A 22206-nucleotide genomic window follows, 5' to 3' on the forward strand; every position below is an offset into this window, starting at 1 on the left:
TCACTGGAAGATAATTTAATCTTTATTTTTTCAGAATAATTCCTCTTTGCCACTCTGATCTCCTTTTCCAGTGTGTATTTAGCCTGTTTATACAAGACATTATCCCCCTTCCTGTAAGCATCTTCTTTGGCCTGACGGAGCTGTCTGAGTTTTGCAGTGAACCATGGTTTGTCGTTGTTGTAGGTTAAATGAGTCCTGGTAGGAATGCACATATCTTCACAGAAACTGATATAAGATGTTAAGCAAATTTATCAACACATCCCTAATAAATACAGTATGTATTCTCTCTGAGGGGTTTATCTTGAGGAACTCAAAAAGGGCAGTTTCTTGGAAATCCCAGGTTTTCAATCTGAGCACTGACACTGAACAGAGCTGATAAACAACAACACCAAAAAACAGCTAAGCATGAATCTTCAAAGCAAGCATCAAACTACAGTAGGTAACAATGCCAGTTCTGAGAACTGATAAAATATTATCACAGTTGGATCTGTTAGCTGCAGACACAGTGTGCTCTGATAAGGTTGATAAAATTACACGGCAGTAAAGCTATTTGTCACAGGCATGATCTAAAAGTGACAACTGCAGAATTCCAGAAACCATGCATGTTAAAATACAAAGGTGGGATCGTCCCAGTAAATCATGCCAGATTGATCATTTATGGCGCTTTTCCACTGCGTGGTACGACTCGGCACGGCTCAGTACGGTTCGGCTCGGCTCGGGTTGCATTTTCCCCGCCGTTTTTATTTATTTTTTTTTTAGTTTCTGAGAGATGTCTCTTATGGCACTTTTCCACTGCGTGGTACGACTCGTCTCGGTACGGCTCAGTACAGCACGGCACGGTTCGGCTCGGCTCGGTTTGCATTTCCCCTGCAGTTCAGTACTGCTTTAGAGTGGGCGGGATTATTCACATATCGTTATAGTTGCGCCGCCTCTACTATCACGACTTAAAAAAAAAACGTTTTCATTCTGCGTCGCTATTCTGCTATCAATGAGAGGAACGTCTGTTCTTCCACAGCAGACAACAAAACTTTTTGGTTGTTAAAAAAAGGTGCGCTCGTTCAAAACAGTTGCGTTCGATTCTTCGCTGGATGTGCTGATTTAAATCTAGCGGTTCTTTTGTGTTTGTGTCGCAAGTTCAGTTACACAGGTAGTGCCGATTCTCTCCGGCCAATCAGCAGTTTACACGTCACGTTTTGGTAATGGTACGGTTCACTTGGAACCCCAACCGAGGTGGAACTAAAAAAGTACCAGGTACCAGGTACTGTACCCGGTGGAAAACCCCCAAAAAGTGAACCGTACTGTGCCGTACCATGCAGTGGAAAAGCGCCATTAGATCAGCCAGACAGTAGATAATTTTTAACGCTTGCAATACATACTGATAGATGACTGCTGAGGTTAGATCAGCCAGACAGTAGTACCGTTTTCACCTACTGAACATACTGTCCATAGGGTACCAATACATATAAGATGTACAACATTATTTCATGGTGATTAGTCTATCTATTTAAAAAAGGTTTATCTGTTTGATTTTAAAAACATAATGCTCATGATGTCAAATACTGAAAAAAGGGAAACAAGATGCCATTGCAACATATGTGCATGTAACAAGATTTTGTGCGGTGTATGCACCTCCTTAAACTTCAGTGTAATGGTGCACCAAAGCATATTTACACCGGAAAGAACATTTAGTCAAAAAATATCCATAATTTTATTTAGCTCACCTTTCCACAAAATCTTCACAATCCTTAACAAACGGTCAATATTTTCAGATGGTAATAAAAATATGTTCTGCAATATGTTCTTAAGGATTATGTGTAACTGAGCATTTTTTGGTTGAGTAGTTTACCAGCTTAGAACACATAAGCTGAAGTCTCAGCAGAACAGTACAACAAAACCCAAAAACTTTCTGATCCCTAAATCTTGCCACCAGAGGAAAACAAGAAATACATTAAATAGGTTGAGAAACTGAGCGGCATATAAAATGTTCTCTTCAATGACAAACAATTTGCTTTCCACCACAGGTCCATGCAGCTGAAGTACATCAATTCAGAAAAGAAAAAAAGGTCTTCAGCAAATAAGAAGATGCCTATTGATTTCAAACCAACCGCAGCTTGTTAAACTTGAGGGGACATTCACGTAAAAACACTGTGGCAAAAGTTACTTTATATGTGAGAGCCGATAATATTTTCAGCATCCTTGTGAGAGGTTTAGAATTGGTAGGCATGCATAAAGTATATTGTCACCTAGACTGCGGCCACGATCAATAGAATAAATGGGAAGTGTGTGACGTGATCTTCATGCAATAACTTCACAACTCCTTACCAACTATCTATAGATAGTTGTTCATCTTACAACAGATGGAAATTTCCCAGAACTTTTGGAAACTGGTGAAGCAGTTTAGAAGAGGTCATTTTTAAAGGCAGATTAAGGTTTACTGGTCTGGAGTATGCAGCAGGATTTATTCAGAACTGAAATGATAACGCTTTCAATTCAGTAGCAGCTCTTGACTATAAATTTAGATGAGGCAGATTCTGAATTGTATCGTAGGCTATATGAGTAACCTATGATTAAATGCTAGTAGCCTAAGATTTGCATTCAAATGACTGAACACATGCAGAACACTTCTGGCAGAAGTCTAGTGTTCTTGATGAATTCAGCCTGAGGATGGCACTGTAATGTTGATTGGCTCTACATACATAGAATGTTATCTTAAAGTGGTCACACACCGGACGAGAAGCGTGGACAATTCACAGCTATCGCACACCGGACGTGTCATGTTCAGTTCAGTTCAAAACAGCTGTCCAAAACAGTTAATCTAATCGTCAACAAACAAAAAGCAAACATTATTTTATTGGTTATCATTTTTCTTTCTGGAATGTAGCTATTTTGTATATTCCTACAGTATTTATTTACACATTTGATGTGACACATTTATGAGTTAACAATTTAGGATTGATTCAGTTTATATAGAGTTCTATGTTTTCATGTGAATTAATATTTTGGTGGGGTTTAGATGCCCTATCTGCCCATATAGAAAATCTATGGTTTCAGCCCCTGAACTGAGATAACAGATGATGCAGAATTTAAATTTGAATGTAAGAAAATATAATTAAAATTGAATGAAATTAAAATACCTGTTGCTTGTTTGTTCGTTTTTTTCTTCTGAATTAATTTCCCATATACGTACATAATATCACACAACATATGGGGTATTTCTGAAAACATTAGATGATATTAATAATATATATTTTTTTGTAAGTATAAATTATTATAGGGATGTACAGTGGGGCAAAAAATTATTTAGTCAGCCACCAATTGTGCAAGTTCTCCCACTTAAAAAGATGAGAGAGGCCTGTAATTTTCATCATAGGTATACCTCAACTATGAGAGACAAAATGAGAAAAAAAAATCCAGAAAATCACATTGTAGGATTTTTAAAGAATTTATTTGCAAATTATGGTGGAAAATAAGTATTTGGTCAATAACAAAATTTCATCTCAATACTTTGTTATATACACTTTGTTGGCAATGACAGAGGTCAAACGTTTTCTGTAAGTCTTCACAAGGTTGTCACACACTGTTGCTGGTATTTTGGCCCATTCCTCCATCCAGATCTCCTCTAGAGCAGTAATGTTGTGGGGCTGTCTTAAGTGGGAGAACTTGCACAATTGGTGGCTGACTAAATACTTTTTTGCCCCACTGTATGTATATAGTATGCATGTATATAAACATTAAGGAAGAACATATCCTTGTCACTTCCTCACACAGAAAAACCTTTACAGAATCAATGGACTACAGTTTTTCTTTTTAATTAATACATGTATGTGTTTATATCTAAATAAATTATATAAGGGTTTAAAAAGTGAATGTCAATATGTATTATTATAAAGTTATCTGAAAACAATGTAGTGGACATTTTGTGCAGTATGGAAAAATTGTAATCAATTGATTTGTATTGTAAAATATCATCAAATAACTAGGCATAGTAAATCAAAATCCTTGATTATTACAAATGCTTTGTTGTAAAACTTGTTTTGGACTAATGACATTCATTTGTTGTGTGACTGTGTTGAACGTTTTGAATTGCAAGTCAAGTAAATTCCATTTCCTGTCAAATTTCCTGCCAAATTTCCATTTCCTGTCAAATTCAACATGCCCAAATCGATTTAAATTTACACCCAGCAAAAGGAAGGTAGTTCTTCAATTCTACATTTTGCCTAACCCTGGAATGCAGGAACTTGTGTTGATGGATGCCTGTATGTTTGTCAGTAAACACCTGAGCAAAGAACCTACTCATTGCTTCAAGGTCACCAGGCTGTAGAGAGCAGACGGATGTTCAGCGCTCCTTTCGTTATTGTAATGTGACTGATTCAATCATTTTCTTTCTTCTCAAGCCTCTGCAGACTCTCAGCGGCAGAGCTGCTCTTATCTCTACACACGGCCACAAATGTGTCATTCACCGAGTCTGCTAGTTTAGAGGTGAGCGTCTGTCAGCGTTATCTCTGTTCTAAATGTAGGTAACGCTGAGGTCAGGCTTCCGGTATTAAGAAAATAATCTTCAAACAGGAATATCAGCAATGCTCTGAACTCTCCTACTCTTCCATGAGAGCTGTAATGTGAAAGCCCTCTAGTGCTTCATCTCGAAAAAATCCACAAAACAAAAAATTCTGACATTATTTACTCACCCTCATGTCATCACAAACCCATTTGCTATTTATTATTATTCATCTTTCCATACACACATATGACAGTTCATACTAAGCACATCCGACAAGCTCTAAAGACTGGAAAATTATGATTATAATTATGAGGGGGAAAATAATAATATTTTTTGAAGTGTATGGTATTCTTGTCCTCTTTACAGATGTGGTCACTACGAATGTTGCATGGGGAGATTTTTTAAAATGTTCTACTTTTGTTTATCACTGCAAAAATGTGTCTGAGTAAATAATCAAAGAATGCTGATTTTTTTTTGCTGATCTATTCCTAAATCCTTTACCTATCATGGTGCTAGCAAATGAACCGATTACAGAGAAGAACATTCCTTTCCTTCAATGATCAGCAGTGAGTCTGCACTTTGTTGCACATTCTACCTGAAACATTTCATTTTAATAGAGACATCTATGTTCTCACTAGCTTGTGCGTGGGTGTAATAGCATCTGTTTGATGGGGTAACGCTGCTCTCCCTAGAGCCTCAACAAGCAGCCTCGCTCGCCGCAAAGTGCTACGCTATCTGTCATTTAGCATCAAAGTACAAGAGCTTCTTCTTGCGCCATGAAAGCTGTGCCTCTCAGATATAATGTTGCATTTCCCTGTGGCTAGATGAGGCCATGTTTTTCATGGCGATGTGGTGAGGAGGATCTCTTCCTGAAACATAGCCACAAAAAAGCAGAATCTCTTGATTGAAGCTAGCTGGCGTGGCTTCCTCTCCATCTGTGACTGACACTGAACCAGAACCGGATTTTGGGGAACAGGGGCACATGAACACCTGTTTGCCTTCAGCCGCATTCCACCGTCATGTTTTATGTAGGAGCCTGATGCATTATTCATGTGCTGGAGGGAGAGGCGGGACTGCTCAGGTACATATGCTGGGGGTTATAAATGTCCAGCCATAAAAATGTGTTGCCCTTATTTCACTTGAGACACAGAAGAGAGAGAAGGCCTTGGGTAGCTCTTTCAGGGGCATTTCTCACCCACAGCTCAATCATGAATAATGAGGTGTTGGACATCTCCATCACACCTTAGCACAACAACAGATGCTGAGTCTAAACTTAAATGAGTCTGGGGAGCATAGCTCAAACCATCACAGCATCTACAAGATGAAATTCGTTATATTATTAAAGCTTGCTGGCAGGGCAAGATTACCAAATGGGCCCTGGGGCCCTAGAATTCCAGGGACCCCAAATGGCGAGACACTCCCCGTCCTATTTGCCTCATGTATCTGCACTAGACCCTGATTTGTACCGAAGAGCTTTAATCTAAGACTGCCAATCACACCTCTGGAAGAGCACTTCCATTTTTCTTTTATGATGACATAGGAGGTGACCCTCTTGAAAATAAAACAAGACCAAAAAACTACCCAAATGAAGCACCACAACCTATTAAAAATGATACTCCACCAAAAAAAAGAAAGAAAATTCTCTCATCATTTACTCACCTTCATGTCGTCCAAGATATATATATATGACTTTCTTTCTTCTGTGGAGCACAAACAGAGATTTTTTTGAAAAAATACTCCATCTCTGTGAGTCCATATTATGGAACCTAAAGTTGAAGCTTCAAAAACCACACAAAACAAACAATAATCCATATGACCCCAGTTGATGAATAAATGTCTTCTGAAGCGAAACGATAGGTGTGTGTGAGAAAAATACTGTTATTTTAAACTTTAAAAAAATATACATCTTTCCCACCAACCAACTTTTGTTCTTCTGTGGAGCATGAACACAGATTTTTAGTAAAGAAAATAATTGATCTCTCTATAAGTGACAAAAATGTTTTTCAAATAATTCAACATGGCTTTGGTATAATAACTCTGGGTGGGTTCCAATTTCATTTAGAATTGGTTAATATAGAGATAAATCAAGTAAACACAAGCTTAAGGACATTACTGAAGGAATCCCTAAATTTATTTTTCTGTCTTCTTAAGTTGTGAGTTTATGATGTGAGATTTGATTTTGTGTAATAACCAGTACCAAAGCAAACAGCATTTTTCGAAAGAAATCGATTGAGCACATTCAGACAGTCAGCAGGATTACATCCTCACAATGAGATTCATTGCAAATTGGTCCAAACGATTATAAATGCCATCTTAAACTGATTCACTCTCCCTGTGTTTCTATAATTTGTTGTGTATGTGTGTGCAGAATGCCTCTCAAACGGCTTATAAACAATCAAGTGCGACCTTTGCGAGAGGAGGCGGGCAAATAATGGATAGAATGTGCTAATTCAATTAAGCAAATTGAATAATTGCCTCGGTCAGTGTTCTGGATTGAGCCTATAGCTCAAACGTCCTTGAGATAAATTAAAAGCCAAAATAATTATAAAGCTGGAAGGGGGAGGAGTTCACTGTAGAACAAAACAATGAATCTAGCATTTCTCATGGAATGAAATACCCTATTAGAAAATGTAGCTTATTAGCACACATGCTGTGGCTAAGCACGCAACTTATGTTACGGATTGCTGTGTAGGGTTTCACAGAAGTATTGTGGTCTTCATAAATAGGTGTTGAGTTGGCTGAAGATGGTTCCCTGGAGGCTGAGGTGTCCGTTGGAGCTTAGCTGAGTGTTCTGTTGTGTTGCTCGGCTAGCGTGATGAATACGCTGCCGTATTCACCTTCTATTCTCTCCGATTTCAGCGTAACACAGAAGGATTTATGAACACGGACAAAAAAAAAAAAAACTGCAGAAAGCTTCTGGCTCGAACAACACGCTTTAAAGCCTGCAGCTGAAATCTAGGTTACGGACTGAGTCCACCATTTTTAACTGCACACACAATGTTCTCATTTTTGGTCTCTCTCACTGTCTCTGCCTGTCTGTCTACCTGATTAATTTAGGCTGTCTGTCTGTTGGACTGAGTCGGATTTGAGTTATTAAAGGCTGTTCCATGTGCTCTTTCTCCCGCAAGCATGCAGGGGCAACTATTCCCTCTAATTAGAATTACTCTCATGCAGGGTTGCGCTTTCTCTGGCCACAAACACCCAGTAGCCCCTCACTGCAGAACACAAGATCAAGGGGCCGTGGTTGGATCCACATCTAGGGGGTGGAGATTGGTAGGTTTAGGGATCAGGGGGTGGAGACGGGTAGGTTTAGGTATATGTAAGGTGGGAGGAGTTGGATCTGGATCCAACCTGTTCTGCTCTGTAGTGACAGTTTTTGGCATTGTATGTCACTATGTTTCTGGATGTCAAACAGAGAAAATACATCATGCCCACTTACAATTTGGATGGTTTATGTGGGAAAAGAGAGAATGAGAGTTTGACGCGTGATACATGAATGTGTTTGTGCATGTGTCTGTGTACATTGTAACGTCGACCAGAGTGTTTTAGGATTTGCCCAGATGTCAGGAATAAAAGAAGGAAAATAATACTCATAGACGAGAGTTGGTGATCCCATACGTCTTTATACGTAGCTTCAAATTATCCTCGCACTCTCCGCATACATGGGGGAGAGTGGGGGGAAGATTACAAGACACACTTTGGCAGAATTACAAATAAAAATAATAAAAGAATCAGGATGCTTTCTGGAGCAGAGTATACTAGATACAGTCCGCTATATCACCAGCGCAAACGTTACCCAGGCACACCCACCTAGACAACGCATGACATCACAAGAGATGCCTTAAAGGTACATAACAAATTAGGTGGCCGTTACAACATGTGTATGGCAAAAGAAGAAGACAGTGATGAAAATTCAAGCAGAACTGATTGCATGCTCTGGGGATCATGTTCCAGTTTGATCCTGTGCTGCATGCTAGTGTTGGCTAAACAGGTGCACTGCTGCCACCTAGAGGCTATGTTCGAAATAGCATACTTGCATACTACTTTAGCCTGTTCTGGAATACATGTAGACTAGGTAAACACATTTTCTGCATCCATAAAATACAGATGACCTACTACATTTGCCAATTTGCCACATATCCCAAAATGCACACTGCACAGACTCTCAATGCGATGCATTTAACTTGACCTTCTGTGTCAAAAAATAAAAAAATAGAATTACAGCCAAGATTATTTTTTTCTTTATCTTTGTTTACTCATTACTTGTCCTAATTCACATTTTTGCATTGTTTTTCAGTAAATAAATACATGAATAAACAACTTACTGCACTGGCCATTTTTTCCTTGTCTAAAAAAAAATCATTATTTGATAAATTTAGTGAGGAAAAAGAAACAAAGATTTTTTTTAAGTGCATAATTTCAACAAACAATAATTCTCCATTGTTCCGGAACAAAAGAGCTTGATTATGCTTCATTAGGAATGGATAATTAAGGATGAATTAGTCAAGCTTAATTATGGATGCAACAGATTTACACATAAATATGCACACACACTAAAACCTTGTCACCTTGCAAGACATTTTTTATATATTGAGTGATTTATGAATGTGTTATTGTAAGAACATAAACTTTTCACTAATGAACGATCATTGCTTTAATATTACAAGCCTACAAGGCTGTGGCACTCACTGTAACTGCCGTGACCCTACACAGAATTGTCTCGCAAGCTCAAGAGCCCATTTGAGGGTTGAAATTGAATTTGCCTCTATGATTAGAAATGTCAGAGTGATGAAAAGGCGTACAACTGCCTGAGGTTAAACATGGGAGACATCATTAAAGAAACAGACGCCAGTTTATTCTTCATTAATGGAGACAGAAAAAGAGAGGGAGAAGTAAGACAGAGAGAGAGAGAGAGAGGGAGAGAGTTAGAGGAGAAGGATTTCTATGTATGCTATGCCATGTTTGAGAGGCTGCTGGGCTAATTTGACATTTGAACATTTACTGCACCTCATTACAACTGCTCACAGCTTATTAACCTGTCTGCTGACTGGATAGATCAGGGATGTCCAAACTCAGTCCTGGAGGGCCGGTGTCCTGAAGAGTTTAGCTCCAACCCTAATTAAACACACCTGAACCAGCTAATCAAGCTCTTACTAGGTATAGCAACTTCCAGTCAGATGTGTTGAGGCAAGTTGGAGCTAAACTCTGCAGAACACCGGCCCTCTAGGGCCGAGTTTGGACAGCCCTGGGATAGCTGGACCACACATTCCTCATTGTCATTCTACTATCATTCACTCACCCAAAACCACTTTTACTGAAGTATTTTCCTGAATCAGCATCCTTTGTTGCTCCTGAGGGCAATATTTATATTTAGCCAATCTCAGCCCTTCCTGTAACCCCACCCCCAAAATTAGAAAGCAATGATTGGTTGCGTGTTCCAAATGTGTTGGTCCAGGAACTGTAACTAACACAAATAGTAACGTATCATACTTGTTTCCGACTCATTTAATGGTTCTTTATACATACTGTATAGCAACACCTAAAAGCACTATACCTTCAAAATGATTAACAGCACACAAAATCCAAAACCTGAAAACACCCCACTGATACAATGGGTGTGTCCAAAACAGAAGATATTCCAAATTTCCAGTTTCACTATAAAATACAACAACATACAGTAGGAAAGAAAACTGCAATTGTCAAGTGAATTTATGAGGTCTTTTTAAGGTTTCAGTCCTTATACCATTACCTTCAACCACTTCATCAGGTCCTTTTTTCTTTCAACCCATCACATAATTATCGGATATTACACTGTAGCCAACAAAAGCTACATGGATTATTAATAATGCACCAATGTTTTTGAAAAAGAAACATCTAAACTGAATATGACTATTTCAAATCCAACCATAGTCGATATTAATCAGATATAGAATACTGTAATATTGGAACTTGCATCTGCACAAAAGGACGCAAATGCACAAGTGAACTTGACCGTGCTGGTCAGAATGTGTACCGTAACAACAGGCTAGAAAAATGGTAAATTAAGGCACAAAGAATTTTTCAATATATAGTTCAATAGTGTTCTCATTTTAATGTTATGTATGTGACAGTTTAACAAAGTAAAAGTAATGATTTTTTAAAAAAATTGACAATATTGTTATCATGCATTCTATTGCCGACAATAATCATTGTGAAGTTCCCATATTTTGGACGCAGCCAATAATCAGACACATAGCACAGCCCGTGTAATTAGATTTTCTTAATGATGAGGCAACACCAAAAATCAACTTGATATTACAATCAGCAAAATAAAGCGTAATTGGGTTACTCACGGTCATTGCACTGGGTGCCAGAGTAAGACGTCATGGTGCAGTCGCAGGTGAAGTTCTCCCATTGCTGGATGCATACACCCATGTTGACACACGAATCCTCCTGGCATGTAGTGCTGGGCCCTGATATGGAGGAGACAGGAATATCATGTGTCAATAGTAATGACAGATTTCAGCAGGCATCTCTGTCACAGACAGCACAGCAAGACTAGCGTGCATGCAAGGTCATGCAAGGCTACGCTGAACACTGCTAGAAGAAAAAAAGGTGATATGCAATGTGACTGCACCATCTACACACATTTCTCTTTTCAAAATGTGGGTTCACATTCCACACTTCATAATAGACAATTACTGAATCTTTAAGAGGGAATGCAAACAATTATGTTTACACTCTATCAAGATTCATTTAAATAGAATTATTAAAACCATACTGACATGTCAATTCCAGCAGCTCAGATCACCAATAAAAGAAACCAAGTGTGCATTCAAAACAAAAGCAAAGCCCTGAGTGCGGATGCATGAAAGTCTCCACTGGCTGAAAGTGCTTTTATTGAGTCTGGGAAGCAACTGAAGAATTCTTTCTTTTCTCTTGCTGGTTTCCGTCTCTAATTATTCCCCAACTGAACCCCTCTTGGATGCTTTCAACACAGTATAAATGAGTAATTGCCAAAACATCCATTAAAATGCTTCAGAAGGGGAGAGAATTGTGGCCAATTGCTGTAGAACAGCGGGACACTAGACAATGTCTCAATTTTGATGTGCCTTCAGTGGAAAGCTTTAAGCTGGAATGTTCTTTAAGGAGGATATTTATAGGTTTTGGATTTATTCTTAGTTCCCCTCAGCTACTGCATGTGTCAGCTGTGGACTAAATGAAATGGCATCTACAAAATATATGTACAAAATACTGCAACATTCTATAATTGTATGTTATAGATTTCTGGGGGATAGTTGTTTTCTGGAGGAACATTAATGTAAAAGCTCATTGCAACTTTCAGCCAGGTGTGTGTGTGTATGTGTGTGTATGAGGTAAAAAGGTCGAACCCTCTACCTTGCAGGTCAGCTTTGGTGAAACCAACTTTGTTAGCAGGAAATTTAAGAAAGAATTGGATAACAAAACAAGGTTGGTTAGTTGAGGGAAGGTCAGTCAAGAGAGAGGAAAATGTGTGTGTGAAGGATAATGATAGAGTAACCTGGGCAATAACATTAGTAAGGCAAGGAAAATTAGAATATTTTAGACTAATAGGGCAATTTTTAAATTCTATTCTACTGTTAAACAAATGTATCTCATTCAAATCTTTAACAACAAATAATCTGTGTCTATATTGTACGTGATTGGTAACAGTTAAAATGTAATGCTGTTAACAGGCCCTTGGTCAAGGCGCCATCTAGTGGTCAAAGGGCATCTCGTATTAGCAAAACAGAGAATACCCAGAATTCCAGTGAGGCACAAAAATCTAACTAAAATATAAGTAAAAGACAAAGATTAGAGAGAAAAACAATAGGTGCAGAGGTTAAATCAGGTTTGAATTTAATGGTTTAAACTCAGCAGTGTGTCAGGGATTGGTAGAGATTTAGGTTGAGGTGTGATAAATGGCTTATACTGTACCTTCACAGCCACGTTCGACCTGCCCACTGCGGAACAGAGAATCATTAATGAGGTCAGGCAGACGGCCGTTGAGATCCATGGAAGCTAAGCAGCCCTGGAAACCCTCACGAGACACCACCAGTTTCGGCAGGTTCTGGTACATGTTTGGTCCCAAACCAGCCACAAACAGATCACCTGCAAAGAGTGAAAAAAGATAATATAACTTTGAATTGCTTCAATTACTTTGGCAATTAAATTTTTTCTTGTTTTATGTATAAATCTAATCATATATAGTGAGGTTTATGTGCTCAGTATACAAAATTTCCTGTTTGCTTAAATTTACTAATCTGGTTTTGTTTTAAAGGTATAAAATCAATAACAAATATAATAAAAAATGTCACTAAAAAGGTTAAGCAGAATGAGAGTTTGACGCGTGATACATGAATGTGTTTGTGCATGTGTCTGTGTACATTGTAACGTCGACCAGAGTGTTTTAGGATTTGCCCAGATGTCAGGAATAAAAGAAGGAAAATAATACTCATAGACGAGAGTTGGTGATCCCATACGTCTTTATACGTAGCTTCAAATTATCCTCGCACTCTCCGCATACATGGGGGAGAGTGGGGGGAAGATTACAAGACACACTTTGGCAGAATTACAAATAAAAATAATAAAAGAATCAGGATGCTTTCTGGAGCAGAGTATACTAGATACAGTCCGCTATATCACCAGCGCAAACGTTACCCAGGCACACCCACCTAGACAACGCATGACATCACAAGAGATGCCTTAAAGGTACATAACAAATTAGGTGGCCGTTACAACATGTGTATGGCAAAAGAAGAAGACAGTGATGAAAATTCAAGCAGAACTGATTGCATGCTCTGGGGATCATGTTCCAGTTTGATCCTGTGCTGCATGCTAGTGTTGGCTAAACAGGTGCACTGCTGCCACCTAGAGGCTATGTTCGAAATAGCATACTTGCATACTACTTTAGCCTGTTCTGGAATACATGTAGACTAGGTAAACACATTTTCTGCATCCATAAAATACAGATGACCTACTACATTTGCCACAATGTGCAGTATCCCAAAATGCACACTGCACAGACTCTCAATGCGATGCATTTAACTTGACCTTCTGTGTCAAAAAATAGCGATAAATAATTACAGCCAAGATTATTTTTTTCTTTATCTTTGTTTACTCATTACTTGTCCTAATTCACATTTTTGCATTGTTTTTCAGTAAATAAATACATGAATAAACAACTTACTGCACTGGCCATTTTTTCCTTGTCTAAAAAAAAATCATTATTTGATAAATTTAGTGAGGAAAAAGAAACAAAGATTTTTTTTAAGTGCATAATTTCAACAAACAATAATTCTCCATTGTTCCGGAACAAAAGAGCTTGATTATGCTTCATTAGGAATGGATAATTAAGGATGAATTAGTCAAGCTTAATTATGGATGCAACAGATTTACACATAAATATGCACACACACTAAAACCTTGTCACCTTGCAAGACATTTTTTATATATTGAGTGATTTATGAATGTGTTATTGTAAGAACATAAACTTTTCACTAATGAACGATCATTGCTTTAATATTACAAGCCTACAAGGCTGTGGCACTCACTGTAACTGCCGTGACCCTACACAGAATTGTCTCGCAAGCTCAAGAGCCCATTTGAGGGTTGAAATTGAATTTGCCTCTATGATTAGAAATGTCAGAGTGATGAAAAGGCGTACAACTGCCTGAGGTTAAACATGGGAGACATCATTAAAGAAACAGACGCCAGTTTATTCTTCATTAATGGAGACAGAAAAAGAGAGGGAGAAGTAAGACAGAGAGAGAGAGAGAGAGGGAGAGAGTTAGAGGAGAAGGATTTCTATGTATGCTATGCCATGTTTGAGAGGCTGCTGGGCTAATTTGACATTTGAACATTTACTGCACCTCATTACAACTGCTCACAGCTTATTAACCTGTCTGCTGACTGGATAGATCAGGGATGTCCAAACTCAGTCCTGGAGGGCCGGTGTCCTGAAGAGTTTAGCTCCAACCCTAATTAAACACACCTGAACCAGCTAATCAAGCTCTTACTAGGTATAGCAACTTCCAGTCAGATGTGTTGAGGCAAGTTGGAGCTAAACTCTGCAGAACACCGGCCCTCTAGGGCCGAGTTTGGACAGCCCTGGGATAGCTGGACCACACATTCCTCATTGTCATTCTACTATCATTCACTCACCCAAAACCACTTTTACTGAAGTATTTTCCTGAATCAGCATCCTTTGTTGCTCCTGAGGGCAATATTTATATTTAGCCAATCTCAGCCCTTCCTGTAACCCCACCCCCAAAATTAGAAAGCAATGATTGGTTGCGTGTTCCAAATGTGTTGGTCCAGGAACTGTAACTAACACAAATAGTAACGTATCATACTTGTTTCCGACTCATTTAATGGTTCTTTATACATACTGTATAGCAACACCTAAAAGCACTATACCTTCAAAATGATTAACAGCACACAAAATCCAAAACCTGAAAACACCCCACTGATACAATGGGTGTGTCCAAAACAGAAGATATTCCAAATTTCCAGTTTCACTATAAAATACAACAACATACAGTAGGAAAGAAAACTGCAATTGTCAAGTGAATTTATGAGGTCTTTTTAAGGTTTCAGTCCTTATACCATTACCTTCAACCACTTCATCAGGTCCTTTTTTCTTTCAACCCATCACATAATTATCGGATATTACACTGTAGCCAACAAAAGCTACATGGATTATTAATAATGCACCAATGTTTTTGAAAAAGAAACATCTAAACTGAATATGACTATTTCAAATCCAACCATAGTCGATATTAATCAGATATAGAATACTGTAATATTGGAACTTGCATCTGCACAAAAGGACGCAAATGCACAAGTGAACTTGACCGTGCTGGTCAGAATGTGTACCGTAACAACAGGCTAGAAAAATGGTAAATTAAGGCACAAAGAATTTTTCAATATATAGTTCAATAGTGTTCTCATTTTAATGTTATGTATGTGACAGTTTAACAAAGTAAAAGTAATGATTTTTTAAAAAAATTGACAATATTGTTATCATGCATTCTATTGCCGACAATAATCATTGTGAAGTTCCCATATTTTGGACGCAGCCAATAATCAGACACATAGCACAGCCCGTGTAATTAGATTTTCTTAATGATGAGGCAACACCAAAAATCAACTTGATATTACAATCAGCAAAATAAAGCGTAATTGGGTTACTCACGGTCATTGCACTGGGTGCCAGAGTAAGACGTCATGGTGCAGTCGCAGGTGAAGTTCTCCCATTGCTGGATGCATACACCCATGTTGACACACGAATCCTCCTGGCATGTAGTGCTGGGCCCTGATATGGAGGAGACAGGAATATCATGTGTCAATAGTAATGACAGATTTCAGCAGGCATCTCTGTCACAGACAGCACAGCAAGACTAGCGTGCATGCAAGGTCATGCAAGGCTACGCTGAACACTGCTAGAAGAAAAAAAGGTGATATGCAATGTGACTGCACCATCTACACACATTTCTCTTTTCAAAATGTGGGTTCACATTCCACACTTCATAATAGACAATTACTGAATCTTTAAGAGGGAATGCAAACAATTATGTTTACACTCTATCAAGATTCATTTAAATAGAATTATTAAAACCATACTGACATGTCAATTCCAGCAGCTCAGATCACCAATAAAAGAAACCAAGTGTGCATTCAAAACAAAAGCAAAGCCCTGAGTGCGGATGCATGAAAGTCTCCACTGGCTGAAAGTGCTTTTATTGAGTCTGGGAAGCAACTGAAGAATTCTTTCTTTTCTCTTGCTGGTTTCCGTCTCTAATTATTCCCCAACTGAACCCCTCTTGGATGCTTTCAACACAGTATAAATGAGTAATTGCCAAAACATCCATTAAAATGCTTCAGAAGGGGAGAGAATTGTGGCCAATTGCTGTAGAACAGCGGGACACTAGACAATGTCTCAATTTTGATGTGCCTTCAGTGGAAAGCTTTAAGCTGGAATGTTCTTTAAGGAGGATATTTATAGGTTTTGGATTTATTCTTAGTTCCCCTCAGCTACTGCATGTGTCAGCTGTGGACTAAATGAAATGGCATCTACAAAATATATGTACAAAATACTGCAACATTCTATAATTGTATGTTATAGATTTCTGGGGGATAGTTGTTTTCTGGAGGAACATTAATGTAAAAGCTCATTGCAACTTTCAGCCAGGTGTGTGTGTGTGTGTGAGGTGAAAAAGTCAAACCCTCTACCTTGCAGGTCAGCTTTGGTGAAACCAACTTTGTTAGCAGGAAATTTAAGAAAGAATTGGATAACAAAACAAGGTTGGTTAGTTGAGGGAAGGTCAGTCAAGAGAGAGGAAAATGTGTGTGTGAAGGATAATGATAGAGTAACCTGGGCAATAACATTAGTAAGGCAAGGAAAATTAGAATATTTTAGACTAATAGGGCAATTTTTAAATTCTATTCTACTGTTAAACAAATGTATCTCATTCAAATCTTTAACAACAAATAATCTGTGTCTATATTGTACGTGATTGGTAACAGTTAAAATGTAATGCTGTTAACAGGCCCTTGGTCAAGGCGCCATCTAGTGGTCAAAGGGCATCTCGTATTAGCAAAACAGAGAATACCCAGAATTCCAGTGAGGCACAAAAATCTAACTAAAATATAAGTAAAAGACAAAGATTAGAGAGAAAAACAATAGGTGCAGAGGTTAAATCAGGTTTGAATTTAATGGTTTAAACTCAGCAGTGTGTCAGGGATTGGTAGAGATTTAGGTTGAGGTGTGATAAATGGCTTATACTGTACCTTCACAGCCACGTTCGACCTGCCCACTGCGGAACAGAGAATCATTAATGAGGTCAGGCAGACGGCCGTTGAGATCCATGGAAGCTAAGCAGCCCTGGAAACCCTCACGAGACACCACCAGTTTCGGCAGGTTCTGGTACATGTTTGGTCCCAAACCAGCCACAAACAGATCACCTGCAAAGAGTGAAAAAAGATAATATAACTTTGAATTGCTTCAATTACTTTGGCAATTAAATTTTTTCTTGTTTTATGTATAAATCTAATCATATATAGTGAGGTTTATGTGCTCAGTATACAAAATTTCCTGTTTGCTTAAATTTACTAATCTGGTTTTGTTTTAAAGGTATAAAATCAATAACAAATATAATAAAAAATGTCACTAAAAAGGTTAAGCGAATCTTGTATGGCTGACCTTTCAGGTCCAGATTTTTCGCTCCGTTGACCACCTGGCTGACAGACTTGGCGTCCACCTTTAGTGTGTGTGTGTTGCTGGCATCTCGAGTGATCACCACATTGTGCCACTGGTTGTCATTAAGAGGACTGTCGCTGTTTCCTTTGAGAAGACTCGGTCCATTTCCCAGGTCAAACACATAGTGAATATACCTGACAAACATACAAACACACATACACACTGAGCTCAAATGTGTTCATGTCCCAAATCCATTCAAGTGCACTTCACTGAAGAACACTCAGCTAAAGCACACACTGAAGCAAACTCAGCAGATCAGCTGAGAGGCTCTCTATCAGAAGACAATGAGAGTGGAAACTTGTTTTAAGAGGTACAGGTTTTATGTTCTGCTAGAGGATAGGCCAAGTGGCTCGGTCTGTTTGGATGGACAAGGCTAACTTTGCTTCTACATTCACACCTGGGTCCCAGGTCAAGAAGCAGACAAACTGACTAAACCGACCGTCTGCTGGCCACCTCACGTCGCAGAAGTCAGTTAATTCTAAGCACACAGAGACTATTTCACCTAGATATGATACTATAGAGACTGTCTGTTCCCCGAACTAGCAAATACAAAACATGTCCAAACCAATTTAAGGGTAACAATTTAATTGATGTTCAATAAATAAAAAAACGACATAATACAGATTAACAAATGATAAAGCTTGGCTTAAATAATACTAGATCCCTTTCTATAAAAGCGCTTTTTTTTAAATGATATGATCACATATAACCTAGATGTGCTCTGTTTGACAGAAACCTGGCTAAAACCAGAAGATTACATTACTTTAAATGAGTCTACCCACAAGATTACTGTTATAAACATGAGCCACATCCAAAAGGTAAAGGGGGGCATGTTGCTAAATAATTAGTTTGAAGTAATGGTGATTCATATAACATTATCTAGAGTAATAAGTGTTAATGATAAAACCCCTGACATTTGTACTGGCTACTGTATACAGGCCACCATGCAGACTTTATCAAATAATTTGCTGATTTTAGTTTTTTGCTGAATTAGTCCTGACTGCAGATAAAGTCTTAATTGTTGGTGATTTTAATATCCATGTTCATAATGAAAAAGATGCATTGGGATCAGCATTTATAGACACTGAATGTAATGGTCGGCACCTCTCTCCGACTCATTCCTGCTGTTCATCCGTGTTTTGTCTCTCTCTGCGGCACATGGTGGTTTGTTATTTTCCTGTCATCTGCTATTGCACATGGGGGAGCAATCAGCGCTAACTTGCAGCGCTGTGTGCTCCTCTAATTGCGCACCTGTTACTCGTTTCCCCTTCCTATTTATTCCCGTCGATGGCTTCTCTCTGTGTCAGTATGTCATTTGTGTTATGTCTGCCCTTACCATGTATGTTTTGCGATATCGCTGCTTATCATTTTTGGTACTGTGTCCAGGATCCTCAGGCGAGGATTAATTAATCCACTGGATAAAGTGTCTGGACTGGAAGCACTAGAACTGAACTCTTCTCTGTCATCCTCCCAGCCATCAGTCCAGTTGGTGTGGGCACTGGGAGCCCCGTTTTTGTTATCCGAAGTTTCTAATAAACTTCATTCCTTTTTTTGGCACAGCACTTGAGTCCTCCTGTTTTTACACAGCATTTTTGTGACACTGAAATTTACTTTTTCTAGCACTTTAGATACATTTGCTCCTTTATGCTTAAAGAAGACTAAGGAAAACAGTCCGACACCGTGGTATGATGAGCACACTTGCACCCTAAAGAAAGCTGCCCGGAAAATGGAGTGCAGCTGGAAGAAAATAGCACTAGAGGTATTTCGTCTTGCATGGAGGGAAAGTACTTCTACTTTCAGAAAAGCTCTAAAAATCAGTAGATCTGCTTACTTTTCGTCTCTTTTAGAAGAAAATAAACACAACCCCATGCATTTATTCAATTCAGTGGCTAAATTAATGACAAAGCTTCAACAGGTGAAGCCATTTCCCAAAAGCACAGCAATAATGACTTTATGACCTTCTTTATTTCCATGATTGATACTATTAGAGATAAAATTCTAACCATACAGCCGTCAGCTACCGTATCACATCAGACAGTGAACTACAAATCCCCTGGGGAACAATTTCACTCATGTGCTATAGTAGAGGAAGAATTGTATAAACTTAATCAAAGTCAACATGTTCAACCCTATTCCATCTAAGCTACTAAAAGAGGTACTTCCAGAAGTCATAGATCCTCTTCTGAATATTAATTCACCAGTGTAATTTGGATATGTACCAAAATCCTTCAAACTGGCTGTTGTTAAGCCTCTGATTTAAAAAACACAACTTGATCCTGGAGAATGTTAATTCCAGACCTGTAATTGATCTAAAATCCATTTTCTGTCAAAGATACTAGAAAAGGCAGTAACCTCAAAACTATGTCCCTTCTTAGAAAGAAATTGAATCTGTGATGATTTCCAGTCAGGATTTAGACCTTATCATAGTACTGAGACGGCTCTCATCAGAGTTACAAATGACCTGAACTTATCATCTGATCGTGGTTGTATCTCTCTCTACTAGTAGTGCTACTGGATTTTAGCGCTTCGGTTGACACTATTGACCACAACATTCTTTTGAATAGACTACAAAATTATGTTGGCATTAGTGGAATTGCATGGGCATGATTCAAATCTTACTTATCTGACAATCATAAATTCACAACAGTGAATGAAGAGGTATCATATCAATCACAAGTATAGTATGGAGCACCACAGGGCTCAGTACTAGTACCGCTGCTTTTCACGCTTTACATGTTACCCTAGGGAGATATCATCAGGATACATGGTGTTAACTTTCATTGTTATGCTGATGCTACTCAGCTCTATATTTCTTCGCGGCCCGACAAAACATACCAATTCGCAAAACTAAAAGAATGCATAGTTGATATAAAAAAACTGGATGGCTAGTAATTTCCTACTGCTAAATTCTGAAGAAAAAAAAACGGGGGTGTTAATTATTGAACCAAAAACCTCTGCATGTAATAACCTAAAACACTGTCTAACACTTGATGGCTGCTCTGTCAATTCTTCATCATCAGTTAGGAACCTAGGTGTGCTATTTGAGAGCAATCTTTCTTTTGAAAACCATGTTTCTAGCATTTGTAAAACCAAATTTTTCCATCTTAAAAATATATCTATATTATGACCTATGCTCTCAATGTCAAATGCAGAAACGCATATGATCTTATCACATTATATTCCTTCTCGTCCGGTGTGATCTCAAAACTCTGGCCATTTAATAGTACCTAGAATATCAAAATCAACTGCGGGTGGCAGATCCTTTTCCTATTTAGCACCCAAACTAGATTAAAGACCCATCTCTTTAACCTGACATACACATAATTCACTATCACATTTCTATAATTCAAATCCATTTAAGGATTGTTAGGCTGCATTAATTAAGTCAACCGGAACTGGGAACACTTTCTATAACACCTGATGTACTCGTAACATCGTAAGAAGAATGGCATCTACTATTAGTCTATTGTTTCATTCTCATTCCGAGGTCACTATAGCCACCCGGATCCAGTCCGTTTCCAGACCAGATAGTGGATCAGCACCTAGAGATGAACTCTACAACCTGAATGTCAGTGGAGACCATGTCAACTAGAAGAGCCTCAGAGACAGATCCCATGCAAAGACTTCGTCAACTAGACGGCCATCAGGACAAGACTAAGATAACCAGATGAGCACTCTTCACAATCTGAATTGTATTGCAGCCTGGAATTTAAACACATCATGCTGGTTTCATCTGGCCAGAGGAAAACTGGCCCCCCCAACTGAGCCTGGTTTCCCCCCTCCATTTCTGTCACCAATGGAGTTTTGGTTCCTTTGGCCTTTAGCTTGCTTAGTCGGGGACACAAAATGTCTGGCAATACTGTCAGCTTAATTGATCAAACACTAGCTGAACTGGATGATGACATCACTGAATCAACAATGAACAGACTTTAACTGAAAAATTTACTGTTTTGTTATTGTCCTCTTGAATTACTGACAAACTATTCTCCTGTCCAACACTGTAAAGCTGCTTTGACACAATCTGTATTGTATAAAGCGCTATATAAAAAAAGGTGACTTGACTTGACAAGTGTGCTCCCAGCAACCAAGTATTTGGTTTCAATACTTGTTTGTTTGTTTCATTTACCCTTAGTTTATACTAAGCATATAATGCTAGAATCATCTAATATTTGGCAAGGGTAAATTATCTGTTGTGTCAGCCTTACACAATATCTTACACTGAAGAAAACATAAAGAGTGAAATATTTAGCAGGAAATAATGGAGGATGGGACGCCATCTGGATTTGACTGAATAAATTGGGCTATGATCAGTATTATTGGATTTTACTGAGTCAACATAATTTTTCCTCTGCCTGCACAGTTCCGATTACACCAACAAAAAAGTTTTGCTGGTTACACCAACAAAAAAAGCATTATTACACTTTGATAAAGATTGTCAAAACAAATCGAT

General features: G+C 38.4%; 1 protein-coding gene across 1 annotated transcript in view; it reads right to left on the bottom strand.

Moving 5' to 3' along the window:
- Nucleotides 1–22206, bottom strand: part of LOC107555282 (neurexin-3b-like) — a 359781-nt gene that overhangs the window by 162572 nt on the left and 175003 nt on the right. The window contains exons 15-21 of the mRNA XM_016238037.1: nt 17700–17890; nt 17288–17461; nt 16730–16756; nt 15693–15812; nt 12434–12607; nt 11876–11902; nt 10831–10950 (exon numbers count right to left, since the gene is read on the bottom strand). Coding sequence (XP_016093523.1) covers nt 10831–10950; nt 11876–11902; nt 12434–12607; nt 15693–15812; nt 16730–16756; nt 17288–17461; nt 17700–17890 — 833 coding nt within the window. The remainder of the gene's footprint in view (nt 1–10830; nt 10951–11875; nt 11903–12433; nt 12608–15692; nt 15813–16729; nt 16757–17287; nt 17462–17699; nt 17891–22206) is intronic.

Source organism: Sinocyclocheilus grahami, unplaced genomic scaffold (assembly GCF_001515645.1).
Source record: "Sinocyclocheilus grahami isolate Dianchi unplaced genomic scaffold, SAMN03320097.WGS_v1.1 scaffold530.1, whole genome shotgun sequence".
NCBI classification, from domain to species: domain Eukaryota; kingdom Metazoa; phylum Chordata; class Actinopteri; order Cypriniformes; family Cyprinidae; genus Sinocyclocheilus; species Sinocyclocheilus grahami.